This window comes from Rana temporaria, chromosome 2, assembly GCF_905171775.1.
Source record: "Rana temporaria chromosome 2, aRanTem1.1, whole genome shotgun sequence".
NCBI lineage: Eukaryota > Metazoa > Chordata > Amphibia > Anura > Ranidae > Rana > Rana temporaria.
Window position 1 is genome coordinate 272,443,664 of NC_053490.1, and position 19,447 is coordinate 272,463,110.

Here is a 19,447-nt window from a genome sequence, read left to right on the forward strand (position 1 = left end):
GCAGGTGCGCAGTGCCTTCATGTGGGCTTGCCTCACTAGGGGCCCCATGAATCACCCCTTGACACTGAGGGCTTGATTCACCTCCCCCTCCCTTTTTTCCCCTGGGGCGGGGGGAGGGGTGGTGGGTTTTAGGATAGGGGAGATCCACCCTAGGTTCCCCTTACCTTGGTATGGCTGGAGCTGGTCTCTGCTGGAGCAGTATCCCATTTCTTCTGTCCCTGACATGTCCGTGTCACCAGCGCTGCTTCTGCTGTCTCTACAGCGATTGCAGCTCCCTCCAGCCTCTGCCTGGCTCCGTTTTTTAAATTTGCTGCCGGAACCGGAAGCCGCGAACCCGGAAGTGCATGCCCCGTTTGCCAGACATGACGTCACCCGCCCTCGGCTCCGTGCGGTCCCGATACCCTGCATGGCTGCGCTCTGGAATCCCCATTCCTGCTGCTGCCACACACGTTGCTTGGGGCATGGGACGCTGGCTGTGCACTCCTCTCCACCGCACTCGGTGCTACAAACGGAGCCCCCCCCGCCCTACACCTGCACTCAGGGATGTGGGGGCGGCAATCTCATCCAGGTTAGTGACCTGGCTTGTCCCAAGAGCCCCTGCTCCCTTTCCGGACTGTTTGCCTGAGCCTCCCTTGGCTCTCCTAGCTGGTTCCTAACGGGGTCTCCCCTCTGGAGGAAACACAAATAACTGAGGAGTCAGCAGGGGAGGAGGAAATTTATAGGAGGCTGGCGCATTGTTTCCTACAGAGGGGAGGAGCCAAGGTCAGGTTTCCTCCTCAGGTGGCTGTCAGGTGGCTGTCCTAAAAGACGATTAGGGGAAAATTTCCCCCACAAATATCGCAATAAGCGTATATCAATTGGTTTGTGCAAAAGTTATAGCGTCTACAAAATAAGGGATATATTTATGGCATTTTTATTATAATTTTTTTGACTAGTAATGGAGGTGATCAGCGAATTTTGTAGTCTGTAATTCATTATGTGCTTCTTGCTTTGGTGACTGTACTTTACCGTTCTTGCTATCCCATATGAAATACACAGGGCAGCTGAAAGGGAGAAGGATTATTCAAAAGGTTGACCTAGTCTGTTGCAATATTGATGTTTGCTCATCTTATGACCAAGTAGAGATTATTTTCTGTCAGTTTAAACAAATAGTTATTTCCCATACAGGAATGAACAGAGACACATTTACCCAAAAATAAGGACAGACAGTAAAACTTAATTTAAGCATTTTAATATACAGCCAGAGTTTGGCTGTCTTCAATAGGTTAGCCACAAAAACAAATAAAACAGGCTTCAATTTGATGCCATTATGGTCTGTTTTCCTCTTTACTGAAATCCGGAGCTTTGTATTTCCCTTCCTTCTCTAGCTTCTGCATCTGATCCTTGATGGCCTTCAAGCGCTGCAGCTGGAAGAAAGATGTGCACACACATTATACATTCTGCTGGGTCATACTGTGAAGATTGCCTGCATTATAACATCTAATTTTTTTTACTGATCTTAAAAAATGGGAAATGCCCTTTACTCTGCTCAGGATTTCACCTAAAGTCACAATTTCTCTCTTCCATTCAAATAAAAATAAAATTGTTCACATGTACCGATGTGCATTTTCACACAGCTGTATTTAAAATAAATGGAAAATTTAAAAGCACATCAAAACACTCATTAACACGCATTTAAATAAATACATCAAAATTAGTCTCAAAAACGCATTCATTTTCAAACATCCTCCTGGCCAGTTACAAAACAAAGCCTAGGGGTGCATGTTTTGTAAATGGTGAGGAGGAGAGGGAGGCAGTGATTATAATGCTGGGTTTAACTTTTTTTTTTTTAAAGGGTACGTGGGTTTAATATACATGTGTACGAAAGTACAATGGGAGCTGTACCTGCATGTTAACAAGAACATTTGTGGTGTCAAGAAGACCATGTACATAGAATAGCAGGTGGCTTTAGAGGAGTGTTCAACTAATTTAACCCTTGTAAGTGTATTCTGCCTGGCAAATGGCTTTAAAGTGGAACTTTAGGTAAATTGCAAAAATGGGGGAACAATCAGTATATTTAATGCAGGGAAGAGACATGCTTTGTCTTTTCTGCATTAAAAAACTTACCTCCCTGCCTTGTCCGTCCATGTACAGCAAGCTACGCACAAGCAGCTCACTGTATAGGTTCAGTATTATCAACTGAACACCCGCACATGCGTGGGAGTGAGGTCATATCGGCCCGGCCAATAAAAGCAGCCAGTACTCAACAACTGGAAGCCACCAGCTCAAAGTGGTCAGCCGCCTGTGAGGAACCCCAGTATGTTGCATCGAGTATAGTTCCACTTTAAAGAAAACCAGTAATACAGAGACATGCAACTACTACCAACTTGAATTTAAAAAATAAGGTACAAGCCCTAGGGTAGTCACCCTGATCCATCCTTTACTAGCTGAAGCAAGTCACTCAAAACAAGATGGCTTTGCTGGCTACATACTTGTCCTAGACTAGATTTGTGGCTCAGTAAATACTGAAGCAGCGATTAAAATGACAATCTCATTCTTAGGAGGAAAAAAGTAAGCAATGGCAGCGCCTCTTTTAGCCAGGATGGTTCTCCATTACCACTTGCTGTTATATTTTGGAATGCACAAAATAGTTGCTTCTAACAGCGTTTTGCATGTTAAGAAATAAAAAAAAATACCAGTCAATTTCAATCATCTACTGGAAACTTATGATTTTGGGTCAAATCTTACTTTTAAGTTAAAGTGGTTGTAAATGTTGCATTCTCTGCATCAAGGTAAACCCCCCGCCCCCTGCATACTTTTCTGAGCCTGATCTTGGTCCAATGATCTCTCTTCCCCTCCTCACTGCACACAGCCAATGGCTCCCGCTGCCGTTAATGAAATCCAGTGACAGGGGGCAGGGGCAAGCCCTACTGTGTGGGTCAATAGGGAGAGAGCCGCTTGCTGGGTGGGGCGGTACACAAGGGCAGGAGAAGCCAGAAGTGCCGACAGGGAACCCAAGAATTGGAGGATTGAAGCTCTCTGTGCAAAAACAATTGCACAGAGCAGGCAAGTATAACATGTTTATTATTGAAAAAATATCCTTTAATATTGCATTAAAGCAGACCTGTTCTTTGCCCACTAAGTGCAAAGCAACAGATTCTCGTTAATGCTGTCCTGGCCAATGGCATATATTCACCTTTTCTTCTATCTCCCAGTGCAGTGCTCTGTTCAGCAAAAAAAAGTGTTTAAAGTTGGTCTAGTTAGAGCGTACTCAAGCTGAGGACTGTTTTCCTGCCCCCAATTTAACAGCACCGTGCCAATCATCAAGAATGAGTCACATGCTCTTCACACTTCAAGGGACTGGATTTTTTGTTTGCTCAAAACAGATGGAGGGACAAGGAAAATAAAGAGTACAAGTATATTTGGTTGGGTGGGTGGGCGGGGGATGGGAGTGATAGGCATTAGACCAAACCTGTTACTTTGCCCCATCTTGGACACTTGGGAAAGATCCATCACCCTTTTCTACTGTTGTATTGGTGCATAAATTCTCTTTACCTGAAGACTGAACTTGACGTCAGCGGGTTGCTGAGCTCCACCAATTGTTTCCAACAGAGGCAGAACGATGATCTGCTGATGTAAACAAGGCAGATCGCCATTCTGTTAGTAGGGAAGACAGAGATCCTGTGTTTCTGCTAAGCAGGTACACAGATCTGTCTTCCCACAGTTAAAGCACCCCCCCCACACAGAAAGAACTTCCTAGGAACATATTTAACCCTTTGATTGCCCCTGATGTTTATCCGTTCACTGCCAGTGTCATTATTACAGTAACCATTTCTGGTAAAAAAACAAAAAACAAACAAACATAAAAATATCCCATAGTTTGTAGACGCTATAATGTTTGCGCATACCAATCAATATATACTTACTGGAATTTTTTTCACCAAAAATATGTATTGGCCTTAACTACAGAATACATATTGGCCTAAACTGATGAAGAAATCATTTTTTATTGGATATGTTTTATAGCAGAAAGTAAAAAATGTTTATTTTCAAAATTGTTGGTCTTTTTTGCTTATAGCACAAAAAATAAAAACCGCAGGTGGTGATCAAATACCACCAAAAGAAAGCTCTATTTGTGGGTAAAGAGACATACATTTTATTTGGATACAGCATTGCTTGACCGCTCAATTGTCAGTTAAAGTAATGCAGTGGCGTATTGCATAAAAAAAAAAAAAAGGCATGTCATGAAGGGGGGGGGGGGGGGATGGATGGGTAAACGTTCCGGAGCTGTAGTGGTTAAGGGGAAATTCACCATGCCCCTCCATGGAATCTCAGAGCAGCTACTCTAGGGGGTAGCATGGTACATAATTCAGCGCACCATACCGTTTTGTTTTTTTTAACAAACTTTATGTGAAATGTACACTTCATTCACTGCAATGTTGGCCAGTGCGATGCGATAAAATGCAGGCAACTGTTGTTTCCCGTGTCTTGGCAGTGACAGACAGTTTACACTGCAGTAGTGTGAATTGGCCCTAAAAAAAAGGGCAACAGTGGTACATTTACCTGTAACATTGCAGTGGTACTTGCTGACAAAAAGTACTGCCTCATAACGCACAATGGTCAGGTAAACATTATAAAAAATAGCTGTGACCTCACAGCCCTGCAGCCATCTACTCTCTCCCACTCATCACCATTTGGAACCCATATCCTTGACGGATGGACCCTTTCTGACCGTGATATGCTAAGCCTGCACTACTGAAGGAGACCGTGCTATGCTCAGCCATCCCACCCTATTCTGCCTGGATCCGATGTGGTGCCTGCCAAATGGATCTGCTGCGACTTGCAGTCCCATCTCTTCAGCCCAGCAACCAGGGGCGGACTGACAACTCATGGGGCCCCCAGGCAATAGAAGATTATGGGGCCCCTCTGGCTTACAGATGGCCACCACGCCAGGAGGCAGTGCAGAGGCAGGGCAGCTAAAATCTTGGGATATTCACATTAAAAGCATGTCAGTTTCGGACATATCAGGGACAGATCTAAAAAAAAAAACTGATTTTTACATACTGTCCCTGGTTTTACTGAGCCTGGCAACCCTGATGGGGCCCCCTAGTGGCATGGGGCCCTTGGGCAGTGCCCGAGTGACTCAATGGTCAGTCCGCCCCTGCCAGCAACGGACCTCAACTCAACTTTCCTCCATGTGAGTGGATATTGTTGTTTCAATAAATTATACATTGGTTTTGTTTTTATGCATGAGACTGTATTTCTGAATTTGTTCATTGTAAAGTTTTCTGATTAAATTATCAATCGTTTGCAGACATTCTCCTGACGAAGCGGTTCATACCGTGATACTAGTAGAGATGCCCTTCACGGCCCATGTCCCATTGGGATTTTTCCCCCATCTGGGGATTCTTCTATTGGTGATATGTGTGGTCTGCCACCAAATGTTTTTAATTATATATGAATGCTATTGTCCTTTATAATTTTTTTTATTAATAAAATGTTTTTTTTTACATGCATTTATACCTTACTTTATTTGCTTATCTGTACCATGATAGTCCAACTGCCCGCAACCTCCCCTATTTTTCGGAGTTTTGATTTGTGGACCAATCCTCCGACCTCTATATACTAAATTTTCTGGATGACGGTACGACCAATTCTATTATTATTATTATATATTTATTTGCCAAGAGGCTATTTTTTCATTTTGTTTCAATAAATGTTTTTAGGATACATACTCAGAGGCACCCCTTTTCCTTATTTTCATTCTAGCTCACTGGAACCCGCTTCTGGTCTTCTTGGTGGCTGCCCTGACTGACCCATTGACATACACATAAACACACACACCTTGTTATCCCTGTCCTTGGACTATTGGGTACTACACACAATATTATATTGAGGCATCTGTGCACTGCACCTTTTACTTGTTTAATAATTTAATTAATTATGAAATGTTAGTGTGACATTTCAATAAAATTTGTTTAAAAAAAAAAACAGTACATTGCACCGCAATCTACACCGACGATACCACACAGCATGTTTTAACGCAGCTTCTGAATGAACTGGCTGGTGGGTATACACATGCTGCAACCATGGTGCCTTACTTCATGACTGCAGCAAGAATTATACCCCAGTTGCATTTTGCAGGCACTACCGCTCACCAAACGTAACCCATTCAAATCAAAGGGTCTGTGCTGCAACCTCCCTGAAACCATGTGAAATGCATGTGGTTGTTGTGGGGTGATGCAGCATTTAGGGAGTTAAAACAGGTGTTGAGGGGGTGACATATTGCCTCCTAACCACCTGTTAAATGCCTCTGAAAAGAAATCCATGTGCGAATAGCTTTTCAGAGTAGGGACAGTGTTTTTCAATCAGAGAGCAGAGGGCAGTAACATCTGCAATTGTCAAGGAGGGGCAGTTCAGAATCACCAATTATCCAGCCAGCATTGTGTACTCCAGGTTGTTGCCTATGCTGTACACCTGCACATACACACAGAAAGCCTTTTACTTTTCACATTGCTGTATTAATGTGCACATCAGGGGGTGGAGTATGGGCTGCCAAGGCAGACACAGCAGGTATAGGATGTATGATAAGGAGGGGGAGCAAAATCAGCACACTGCACTGTGCACTCGGATTCCTGTGACTCTCAATGTCTCACTCAGAATTGTGCGAGTGAGATGTTGAGTAAGGGGAACGGCACACACAGCACAGTGACAGTGCACCCATTTATAGTCACAAACCACCAGGACTCCCACTAGGCGGGCAGAGCCTCAGAGAACAGCAATAACTGTTTGTAGATTAGGCAAAAGGCAGGTAGCAGATGCGTGCCAGCGGCTCAGAAAATTACAGCTACAGTTCCTGTGAGTGTGTGTAGTTTACCATGCAAGTGGCACCCCAGCACTGTCAGCAGCAAACTGTCATCATCCCTTTGATCTCTAAAAGAACAGGATACAATGTTTTTCTACCTCTCTTTCAGCAGGGCTGCTTTTTTTTTGCAAGCTGTGAGCAGAACTTCTCTGCATATGTTACATGAATCCTAGAATAAGATCCTGAGATGGATTGAACCGAGTTCGCAATTTTTTAACAATTAGGCGTGCAGCTCTAGATGTTTGTAGACAAAAACAAACTGTGCAGCTCTGACTAAAGTTGAATAAAGCCCTTCTATATGTGTAGGCCATTTACATACCTTATGAAGCTTAACTGGAATAATCGCAGGACGTTGCCAAGTGAGTCCTAGTCAGCACTGCTCACCTTCACCATCAATAGGAGTGAGCTCTCAAATGCTGAGCTCAGGGCTACTGCATCAGGGGAGAGAAATAGCATGTGAGGGGTTTGAATCAGATAAAAAAAGTTCACACCTGTGATGGTGGAGGTGAGTAGTGATGACTAGACCTCACTTGGCAACATCCTGGGAGTATTCCAGTCAGGCTTCAGGAGGTATGGAAATGGCCTACACCTATAGCAAGGGTATTATTCATCTTTAGTGAGAGCTACACAGTTTGTTTTAATCTACAAACATCCCCTACCTGCACAGGCATTTTTTTTTTTCAAAGGTGAACTATCCTTTTAATGAACTGGCGATTCCCTACAATTTTTGGAATCATCCTTTTTGGATCACTGTAGCAGTTGTGTGAAAGTTTAAGAAGCTGTTTAAGTGAATCATACTTTATTCAATGAATGTATTTTAGATAGCCTGCTAACTTACCGTTTTGGTTCTGTGCATACACTCCATAAAGTCCTCATATTCCAGCTTGCACTCCTTTTCTGCTCGGATTTTACCAATGCCATGGGAGCACTCCACCCATTCTTTCTCAAATGCGTGGCAACGTCCAGCTATATGATGTACCTGCGTTCCACTCTGCAGCAACAGCCATTTGTCTACATCAATGCCGAGTTTGGTTTGAAGATCAATAAATGGCATGACTGCAAAGAAAAAGCAGCAGAAAATCAAGAATTAGAAATTAATTCAAGACTCAGTTCAAACTGGTATTTTTTATCTTTCACAAACAATAACATTTACAAATGGAACGTCGGAATGTTTTTTCAATATAATAAAAGTAAATTATTTTTAAGAATCAATTACCACCTGAAAGCATATTAGGATGGAATGGTAAAATACAAAGAATCTGACCCATATCAAACTATGGTTATATATATATATATATAAAAAAATTGATCAATCATGATGTACTGATGGCCCGTCTCATTTCTTGAGGGTTGGAAAAGCCAGGACAGTACAAATATGCCCCAAATTACCCCTTTTTGGAAAGTAGACAGTCTAAGATATTTAGTAAGAGGCATGGCGAGTTTAAGTTGTAATTTGTCACGATTTTTTGGGAAAAAGTTTAAAATAAGTTTTGTTTGATCACATACTGTCACCAGCGCTGTGATTGACACTGTCTGTATCATGTGACTGCTGTGACCAATCACACATGCCTGACGAAGGGGTCCTGCGTGGCTCCGAAACGGTGCACTCCCCTTGTGTTGTGATCATGCAATAAATCATCCGTTTGGACGCTATTTACGTCGTTCCATGGTGTGCTGGCAAATATCATCGTTGTGACTTGTACCAGTATCCAGCTGGTTGTTGCTACAGCACCCAAATTCGAGAGCACATCCAGGAATGTGTGCGATGGGAATATGAACAATCACAGCAAGTAACACAATTGTACACAAAGAATGGCATGAATCAAAGGCATTCCTTGTTTACAATTGTCATGCGATCTGCTGTGACTGGTCAAAGACATCCACCCGAAGCAAAAAAAGGTCCTGCCCAGCCATTATCTGAAAATAGGCTGAGCAGGAATTGGTTAAAGGCACAGTGTTTGGCATCGTTTAATATTTGACAAGCAATATAGCAAATTGTATTTTTGTTTTCAATTGATTATGTTATTGTTTTGGGATTTATTCATCTTTTCTACAAATTTTTGGTGTTAATATCACTGATTCTTAAAGTGGTAGCATCTACCTTTTGACACTATTACAACTGAGAAACAGTTGTCACCCAGTAACCTCTTAAACAAGAAGCGCCTGAAAAGACCTTCTAGGTAGTTTCACCAGTTATTCTTTTATTAAAAGCAGCATAAAAAAAAAAAAGTTTTAGAAGGTTTTACATTCTGCACTCCTGTGACCATTTTTCAGCAAACAGCGGGCTCAAGTCCGCTGATCTCAGAGCTGGTCCAGGCTTGGGAAAGATGACAACAATGAAGTCGGGATCTGCCCACATACCTGGACCAGTACCCGGCTTATCCTCTCAGCAAGCCTGAGCTGGCCGCTCTCACCCCCTTTACTCCAAAGAGCATGGAGGGGCAGAGCAGTCAGCAGGTCTCTGCTCGGGGAGCTGTGAGAACCTATAGATCTGCAGTGTTAGATCACTCGGTTCTCAGCATTAGAGGCACCGGAGGACTGATGTTGCATCCAAAAAAAAAAAAAAAACATACTTAATAAAAGCTGATCATTGTAAGCACTTCCTGATGGTTTGAAATAGTGTGTCTCAACACTAACTGCTACATTTGCAGGAAAGCTTGTTCGGATAAAAAAAAAAACAGACTTACTAGCCAGATCACCAGATGGAAATAAAAAGAAATAGAAAACTAATACAGCCACCACACCTAAGAATTTGTAAGCTGCAAAATGTTTGCTTTTGGGTTTAATACTGATTTACATTGACAACTAAAAGCTTATATGGGATTTAATGAAAGGCTATAGACCTACCTTAACACATGCCAAATTACGAATTTTGCACTTTAACCACTTAACCACCAGCCGCCGTCTACAAACGGCGGCAAGGTGGTTGCTTAACTGGGGGTCGCCGTTCTGAAACGGCGCCCACCAGAAGCAGTAATGCGCGCCGCCTCGGGCGCGCACACAGAAAATTCTGTGCGCGCCGGGTCTACGAGACCCGGCGCTACACAGATCACGGTAATTGACCGGCAACGGCGGTCTTTTACCATGTGATCGCGCCGTCCAATGACGGCGCGATCACAGGTAAACAAACCGGCGTCATTTGATGACGCCGGTTCCTCCCTCCTCTCGCTGTACCGATCGGTACAGTGTGAGAGGAGAGCGCGGATGGCAGCAGCAGTGTGGGATGGATCTGTGACTATTGCAGTCACAGATCCATCCATCCCTGCTCAGCCATCCCTGCATTAACCCCTGCAATACTCTGCCTTCCCTGCGCAATACTCTGCAATGCTCTGCCTTCCCTGCGCAAATACTCTGCAGTACCCCCGCGCACAATACTCTGCAATACCCCCGCGCACAATACTCTGCAATACCCCCGCGCACAATACTCTGCAATACCCCCGCGCACAATACTCTGCAATACCCCCGCGCACAATACTCTGCAATACCCCCGCGCACAATACTCTGCAATACCCCCGCGCACAATACTCTGCAATACCCCCGCGCACAATACTCTGCAATACCCCCGCGCACAATACTCTGCAATACCCCCGCGCACAATACTCTGCAATACCCCCGCGCACAATACTCTGCAATACCCCCGCGCACAATACTCTGCAATACCCCCGCGCACAATACTCTGCAATACCCCCGCGCACAATACTCTGCAATACCCCCGCGCACAATACTCTGCAATACCCCCGCGCACAATACTCTGCAATACCCCCGCGCACAATACTCTGCAATACCCCCGCGCACAATACTCTGCAATACCCCCGCGCACAATACTCTGCAATACCCCCGCGCACAATACTCTGCAATACCCCCGCGCACAATACTCTGCAATACCCCCGCGCACAATACTCTGCAATACCCCCGCGCACAATACTCTGCAATACCCCCGCGCACAATACTCTGCAATACCCCCGCGCACAATACTCTGCAATACCCCCGCGCACAATACTCTGCAATACCCCCGCGCACAATACTCTGCAATACCCCCGCGCACAATACTCTGCAATACCCCCGCGCACAATACTCTGCAATACCCCCGCGCACAATACTCTGCAATACCCCCGCGCACAATACTCTGCAATATCCCCCCGCACAATACTCTGCAATACCCCCCACACAATACTCTGCAATACCCCCCACACAATACTCTGCAATACCCCCCACACAATACTCTGCAATACCCCCCACACAATACTCTGCAATACCCCCGCACCATACTCTGCACCAATACTCTGCAATACCCCGGCCAATACTTTGCAATACCCAGAAAATACTCTGGGGAAAAAAATGTGTTTTAACCACTTCCCGCCCACGTCATACGAGGTCCTTGACTTTGTGCAGGGATATCTAAATGATGCCTGCAGCTACAGGCATCATTCAGATATCATTTTTTTCAGCCGGCGATTCTCTACACCATAAGAACGATCATGGCGGCTGTTCCGCCTCTTGATCGTTCTTACGGGAGGCAAAAAGGGACGTCCCCACTCCCTTCGCCCTCCGGTGCTTCTTCTGACTCACCGCTGCGATCGAAGCCAGGATCGTTTTTTTTCAGGCTTCCCAGCCTAGAGGTGAGATGTGGGGTCTTATTGACCCCATATCTCACTGTAAAGAGGACCTGTCATGCTATATTCCTATTACAAGGGATGTTTCCATTCCTTGTAATTGGAATAAAAGTGATCAAAACATTTATTTTTGGGGAAAAACGTGTCAAACTAAAATAAATTAAGTAAAATGAACATTAAAAATAAAAAAAAAATATTTAAAGTGCCCCTGTTCCCGCGTGCTCGTATACAGAAGCGAATGTGTACGCAAGTCCCGCCCACATATGAAAACGGTGTTCAAACCACACATGTGGGGTATCGCTGCGAACGTTGGAGCGAGAGCAATCATTTTGGCCCCAGACCTCCTCTAACTAAAAACATGTAACCAGTAAAAACATTTAAAACGTCACCTATGGGGATTTTTAAGTAGCGAAGTTTGGCGCCATTCCACAAGCGTGTGCAATATTGAAGGGTGACATGTTGGGTATCCATTTACTCGGCGTAACTTCGTCTTTCATATTATGCAAAAACATTGGGCTAACTTTAATGTTTTTTTTTTTTAAAAAGCACAAAACTGTTTTATTTCCCAAAAAAATGCGTTCGAAAAATTGCTGTGCAAATACCATGCGCGATAAAAAGTTGCAACGACCGCCATTGTATTCTCTAGGGTCTTTGCTAAAAAAGCATATATAATGTTTTGGGGTTCTATGTAATTTTCTAGCAAATAAATGATGATTTTTACATGTAGGAGAGGAATGTCAGAATTGGTCTGGGTGTTCCAGAACGCCTGATGGTGCTCCCTGCATGTCGGGCCTCTGTATGTGGCCACGCTGTGTAAAAGACTCACACATGTGGTATCGCCATACTCGGGAGGAATAGCAGAATGTGTTTTGGGGTGTAATTTGTGGTATGCATATGCTGTGTGTGAGAAATAACCTGCTAATATGAAACTTTTGTGGAAAAAAAAAAAAAAAAAAAAAAAAAACCTTGATTTTGCAAAGAATTGTGGGAAAAAATGACAACTTCAAAAAACTCACCATGCCTCTTTCTAAATACCTTGGAATGTCTTCTTTCCAAAAAGGGGTCATTTAGGGGGTATTTGTACTTTTCTGGCATGTTAGTGTCTCAAGAAATGAGAGAGGCTGTCAGTACATCAGATGTGATCAAATTGATCAATTTTCAGTAATTGGTACCATAGCTTGTAGACCCTATAAACTTTTACCCAGACTAAATAATATCCAAATTTTTTTTTTTTTTTTTTACCAAAGATATGTAGCAGTATACATTTTAGGCCAAATTTATGAAGAAAAATTAATTTTTTGCAAAATCTTATAATAGAAATGAAGAAAAATTCATTTTTTTACAAAATTTTTGTTCTTTTTTCATTTATAGCGAAAAAAATAAAAACCGCAGAGGTGATCAAATACCACCAAAAGAAAGCTCTATTTGTGGGAAAAAAAGGACAAAAATTTCATTTGGTTACAGTGTTGTATGACTGAGTTATTGTCATTCAAAATGTGAGAGCACCGAAAGCTGAAAATTGGTCTGGTTATTAAGTGGGTTTAAGTGCCCAGTTGTCAAGTGGTTAAACAAAAATACATTATCTAATACTGCTGAACAATTTGGAAAACGCTAGTTTCCTGGCTGTACGACGATCTCATGACTTGAAAGCATTCTGAAATCACCAACCCAGATCAGCCTTGCAAGGAGCAATTGCTGGCAAGCAGCGGCAGCCTCCACGTTTCTTTGAATTTCATGTCAGAAATACTCAAGGAATAAAAAAAAAAATATTTGTACCTTCATAATTGCATAACATCGTATTTGACTTGTATACACACTGCTCTGTGCCCTGATGGTGTCAAAGATGTAGATATCATGAGCGGGGCTTAGCGACACCATGAGTTGCATGGTGTCTTCGTTAATAGCTGCTAGCTGATTGCTAACAGATCCGCTGGGATCAATCAAAATTCAATAAAGCAGAACTAAAGTTCCGCTGTTTGCTGTGAGCGATCACAGAAAAGACACACAATGGGATTTATTAAAACTGGAGTGCGCAAAATCAGGCTCATTTCTGCATAGAAATGAATTAGCATCTAACCTCAGCTTGTTCAATTAAGCTTTGGCAATAAAACCTGGAAGCCAATTGGTTTCTATCTTAATATGTCTGATTTTGCATTCTCCAGCTTTAGTAAATGAACCCCTATGTCTCTTCTGTAATAAAATAGCTCAGTGAACAGTGGAAGGCCTGATCCCTGTGTGCTGAAATGATGACCTCCTGTGCATGCCAATGAAGCTGGCACACAGGAGCAGATGCTGGCACAGTAAAGGACCATTGGAGGAAAATTAAAGCAGAAGTCCAGCCTGAGCTTTTTAGGCTGGGCTTCTCCAAGGGTCACAGGAGTGCAATTCATTTTGCACTCCCGTGACCCGTTTTCAGGGGAGAGCGGTCTGAAGTCCGCTCTCCGCTGACGTCACTGCCATCAGTCGAGGCAGCGCGTGATCCTGAGTTCCGCCAGCTGCCTTGATTGATGGCAGTCTCAGCGAGCTGCTGAGAGGGCCACTTCCGCCACTCCACAGCTCAGCGCTCCAATGAGCGTGGAGAAGCAGAGAGGACAGACTGTCAGCAGCTCTCCTCTCTGGGATCTGTGAAAACCGAGCCATTGACGGTGTTCAGTGGCTCGGTTCTCAGTGCAGAGACATCGGGGGACAGCTGCAGCATCGGTCTGATGCTCCATCCACATAGGTAAGTATTAATCCAAAATAAAAATAAATCCCATACTCCTCTTTTAAGTATAAACTGCCTTCAGTTCTAAGTTAACTTCCCCCTGTGCCTAATAATTCAAAACCCACACTCACCTGTCCAGTGGATCCAGGATTGTCCCACGGTGACCTGCTATTCAGCTGTCTGTGCCTGAATCTCACACCACCATATTGGTCCCCTTCAGAGTTCAGTCAGCCTGGTCCTCAATGAGGCAGCTCTGCCCCACGGCCGTTCTATGAATGAGCTCAGAGTCATGGGATGAAACTTTATATGAATAAATTACATTTCTACTTTAAAGCGGTTGTTACCCTAATAAAAAAAAATGTGATCCTTTCCTTTAACCACCGAGGACGTCATATGACGTCCTCGACTTTGTGTGGTGATATCTGAATGATGCCTGCAGCTACAGGCATCATTCAGAAATCACCGTCTTCTGCCGGCTATTCTGTGCACGATAGGAACAATCATAGTGGCAGCTCCACCGCTTGATCCTTCTTATAGGCAGCGAGAAGGGACGCCCCCCCCCCCCCCGCTTCTCCGGGCTCTCCCGTGCCATCGGGGGCCCGGAGAACGAATCGGCCGACGCCGGCTCACGACGAGAGATTTCCGTCTGAGCCCCGGGCACGATGTTGTGACGTCATGCCCAAGTACCCGGAAGTAAACAAAGAAGCAGTCGCGGCTGTCGGCATGAGATCGTTGAATTTTTTTTTCACAATCTCATGCTTTCAAGCCTGGAGGAGAGATGTGGGATCTTTCCATAAAGAGGACCCGTCACAGTGATTCCTATTACAAGGGACGTATACATTCCTTGTAATAGAAATAAAAGTGATCAAAAAAAAAAATAAAGTAAAATAAAAAAAGAAAATGTTTTAAAACGCCCCTGTCCCCGATAGCTCAGAAGCCGACACGCATGTCAGTCCCGCCCACATATGTAAACACCGTTCAAACCCCACATGTGAGGTATCGCTGCTTGCGTTAGAGTATGTGCAACAATTCTAGCACTAGACCTCCTCTGTAACTCGAAAATAGTAACCTGTAAAAAAAATTAAAGCGTCGCCTATGAAGATTTTTAAGTACCAAAGTTTGGCGCCATTCCATGAGTGTGCGCAATTTTAAAGCATGACGTGTTGGGTATCTATTTACTTGGCGTAACAACAATCATCTTTCACATTATACAAAAAAAAATTGGGCTAACTTTACTGTTTTGTTATTTTTAAATTCATGAAACCGTTTTTCACAGAGTGGCCCTGATCTTCCTTTTCTGAGGTCACCCAGCGACACTCCTGGCTCCTCCCTACATTGAGTGCCCCCCCCTCAGAGACCCGCATTCCAAGGGGACACTTGTGTGGGCGCGCTCCCGAATCCTGATGCTGCGTCCATTGACAGCAGGACTCGCCCCCACTCCCCCTGTGTCACTGTATTTGATTGACAGCAGCGGGAGTCAATGGCTGCTATCAATCTAGCCAATGAGGACCCGAGACAGCGGCTGAAGCTGCTGGGCTTGTTCTCATCGCTGGAAAGATGGGGGTCAGGTAAATAAACAGGGGGGCTGCTGCACTATAGGAGGTTTTTCACCTTAATGCCTAAAATGCATTAGGGTGAAAAACCTTGAGGGTTTACAACCCCTTTAAAGAATTAACAGCAGCACAGTGCTTGTGCTGTGTAATTTGGCCCTTTGTATCATGTAAATACCTGGCTGGTCCTACCTGTGCTGCCCTTCCCTCTGTAAACCACGGTTTATCATGGTTGCTGAGCGCTGACACTGTGGTCGGTTTACATGCCTCTGTCATCCCACTGTCTCTCCTCTCTCTCCCCCTCCCTGCCTGTCAGTGCCTGCCTCTACCCCTTACTGCTAAAATGACTTTTTCATACAATCCCCAGTGTTGGATAATGTGATGTGTTTTATAAAAAAAAAAAACATATGCAGTTTTATGCCTTATAAGCCCCCTCCCGTTGTAGCTGTCAGATCGATAGAGGAAATGGCAGGCAGTCATGTGAGCGTCATTATTAAATACGGTATAAAACAGCATTTATTTTTTTATAAAGCACAGAACATTATAGAACACTGGGGATTGTATGAACATAAAGTGGCTTTACAACCACGGCTATACTGCCGCTCCTATGAAAAGCGATCCTTGGTGGATTGTTGTTTGGAGGGCCTTTTAAAGGTGGTGATGAGGCAATACGTTACCTCCTCACCGCCTGCTTTAACCTTCAAAATCATGGCCCAGTGAACCGCAACAGTGTTCAGTGCATGCAGTTGCAGGGCCGCTGTCGCACACCCCCAACTCCTTTGAATGGGTCGCATTTAGTTGGCAGTACTGCCTGCCGAAAGGGACGTGTCATTTAATTTTTGTCGCAGCATGTATGTATACAGAACTGAGCGGCTGCATGCTCTCGTTTAGATGCACAGTAAAACCTCAGCTCAACTGCATGCTAAAGTATTGTTGTAAGGCTACATTCGTACTGGCGATTAAAGCCAGTGTGAGTAGTAGCGACAGGGATTCCTGCTGCAGCTCTCAGTGGCTGCTGGCCTCATTCTCGCTTTGTGCCATTTTTTTTTAGGCGTTTTAGCGCTAGAAATAGTGCCTAAAAACTGCCTCCCATGCTGTCTATAGAAATCAATGGGCAGTGCTTCCGAAGCGCCTAAAAAGTGCTTCGGAAGCGCCGCAACACGGGTGCGGTTAACCTCTTCAGGCGCTAGCGTGGTCTAACCTGTGTTGCGGTGCTACCGAAACTCTTTTCAGGCACTTTGGAAGCGCTGCCCATTCATTTCAAACACTGAAAAACTGCTTCAGTGTGAAAGGGGTCTAATGACAGGTAGCTGACATTTTACATGCATCCAGCAATGATCATCGCTGGCTGTGCTGACGGGAAAAGCTGTGGCCACCAGCAACCTGTTATAGTGAATGGGGCCGGTGGGCCCATCTCGCCGCAGAAGGACTTGGCGCTACAATTCGCACCAGACTTCATTGCCAAATGTGAATGTAGCCTAAAACATCTGCTTTGAATACTAGAGAACCTCTTATGGCCTGATCTCCTGAAGTCACAGGTACTGGGTGCCTATATGGAATGGAGATAGGTGTGTGTGTGTGTATATATATATATATATATATATATATATATATATATATATATATATAACAATGTCAGTAGACAGATGTGTAGCTTTTCTAGTGCTCTTGACACAAGTGTCACTATACATTGGTGTCCTCTATGCACTGGTAATGATCAGACACCAGGGAGCAGTGCATGTGCGTCTATCCCCTCCAGCACAGTCTCTGCATGACCAGTGTCCTTCACTCACACCTCCATGACAAGCCCAGCGCCCACTACACACCCGGCCACAGGAGAATACGCGTCCATATACACCTCTGCACCCACTGCTGGAGGTCAAACTGAAACTAACAATTCCCTCACCTGAGCTGCTCCGAACGTCCTCTACACCGACCCGTTCACGACGCACAAAACCGTAAAGCGCCTGTCATGTGACACGCTAAGGAGCAGCCATCTTTGAAGAGGTCAAGTGTATAAAACACATCGCGTTTAAAGTGCAAATTAAAGCCGTCTGCCCCGATTCCAGTATTAGCTCTAAATTCAATAACAAGCGTGACCATGAAATAGAAGTTTGATTTCTATGTCATTTGTTTAACGTTTGCTTAGTGCACTAGGCCACGCGCAAGAAATCGCACATTTTCCTTTTAGCGCCCTCTAGCGTTTGGAGGATCTTTAGAACCTTCATATACGTGTGAGAATTGTAGTTCAGGAGAAAAGGGAGGCAGCACAGCGCAGCACAACAATCATAGCAGTAGACCAAAATAATGTGACAGGTTTGAGGTTTGGAAAAGCTTGTTCTTACATTCACTGTATTCCCTTCCCTCAATCTATTGCTAAGGCTCAGGGCAATTTCCTAGTAATCAAACAGTATGTCATTGGAACTTTATTAACCACTTCAGCCCTGGAAGGACCAGAGCACTTTTTGCGATATGGCACTGCGTCATTTTAACAGACTATTGCGCGGTCTTACGACATTGCACCCAAACAAAATTGACGTCCTTTTTTTCCCACAGCTTTCTTTTGGTGGCATTTGAAGAAAAAATTAAATATTTTGAACTTTTTGCTATAATAAATATCCCCCAAAAAATATAAAAAACTAATTTCTTCCTCAGTTTAGGCCAATATGTATTCTTTTACATATTTTTGGTAAAAAAAATCGCAATAAGCGTATATTGATTGGTTTGCGCAAAAGTTATAGCGTCTACAAAATAGGGGATAGATTTATATAATTTTTATTATTATTCTTTTTTTTAATTATTAGTAATGGAGGCGATCTGCGATTTTTATCGTGCCTGCGACATTATGGTGGACAGATCGGACACTTTTGACACTATTTTGAGACCAGTGACATTTATACAGCACTGTAGTTAACTGTGTTCCCTCACTGTGTTGCTAGGCAGAACAGGGAAATGCCTTGTTTACATAGGCTTCTCCCCGTTCTGCCTCTCCATGTCACGATCGCGGGCCACCAGCGGACATCAAGTCCGCGGGCAAGCTTACGCAGCACGCGGAGGGCGAGCCCACTAGCCTGCGATTTAAAGGGGACGTACAGGTACGCCCATTTGCACAGCTGTGCCATTGTGCTGACGTACATTGTCGTGCACTGGTCGGCAATCGGTTAAAGTGGTAAATTGGACTGAGACAGTTCTCCAGGGTGTTTTGCATTGTACTTTGTCAGTACTCCATGTTTATCACTTTCTGTATTGATGCTGTTTATATGTGCAAATGACAAACTTGTTTTCTTCTGTGTTGTTAATGTAGCACTACCCCCGCAGGAGATGCTGGATTAGATTTGGGCCTTGCACGTGTAGCGGGGTCATCCTGTCAGAGTCTAATGACAGGCCATCCCTGCTGGAACTTTATCTATGCCTGTAAATATGTACGATACCTTTAAGAAGTTATGCATTGTGGGACTGCGAGTAGCGGGAGATATGGACTCCATTGACTCTTAGGAGAAACAGACTACACTTCCCACAATGCCCTGTGTTATTGGAACATGTGACACCTTCACACAGACTTATGGGGGAGGTTACTTAAGGAAGGGGAGTGGCTGATCTCGCTCTCTCTGGACCTGCATCTTCTCCTCTGCGGAGCTGCTGACGATAGCACAGCCGTGCTGTTAGGCCTGGAGCCTGGGCCTAACTTTCCCAGGAGACCAGCCATCCAGAAGGAAGCAAGACCACCATACCCAGC

General features: G+C 44.3%; 1 protein-coding gene across 1 annotated transcript; it reads right to left on the reverse strand.

The window, feature by feature from the left end:
- Window positions 1-1,215: 1,215 nt before the first annotated feature.
- NDUFS5 (NADH:ubiquinone oxidoreductase subunit S5) lies at window positions 1,216-17,726 on the reverse strand. Its single transcript, XM_040337010.1, has 3 exons — window positions 17,618-17,726; window positions 7,683-7,900; window positions 1,216-1,406 (listed from the first exon to the last, which is right to left on the reverse strand). The coding sequence occupies exons 2-3, from the start codon at window positions 7,896-7,898 to the stop codon at window positions 1,308-1,310; spliced, it is 315 nt and encodes a 104-aa protein (XP_040192944.1). The 5' UTR covers window positions 7,899-7,900; window positions 17,618-17,726; the 3' UTR covers window positions 1,216-1,307.
- Window positions 17,727-19,447: the final 1,721 nt, after the last annotated feature.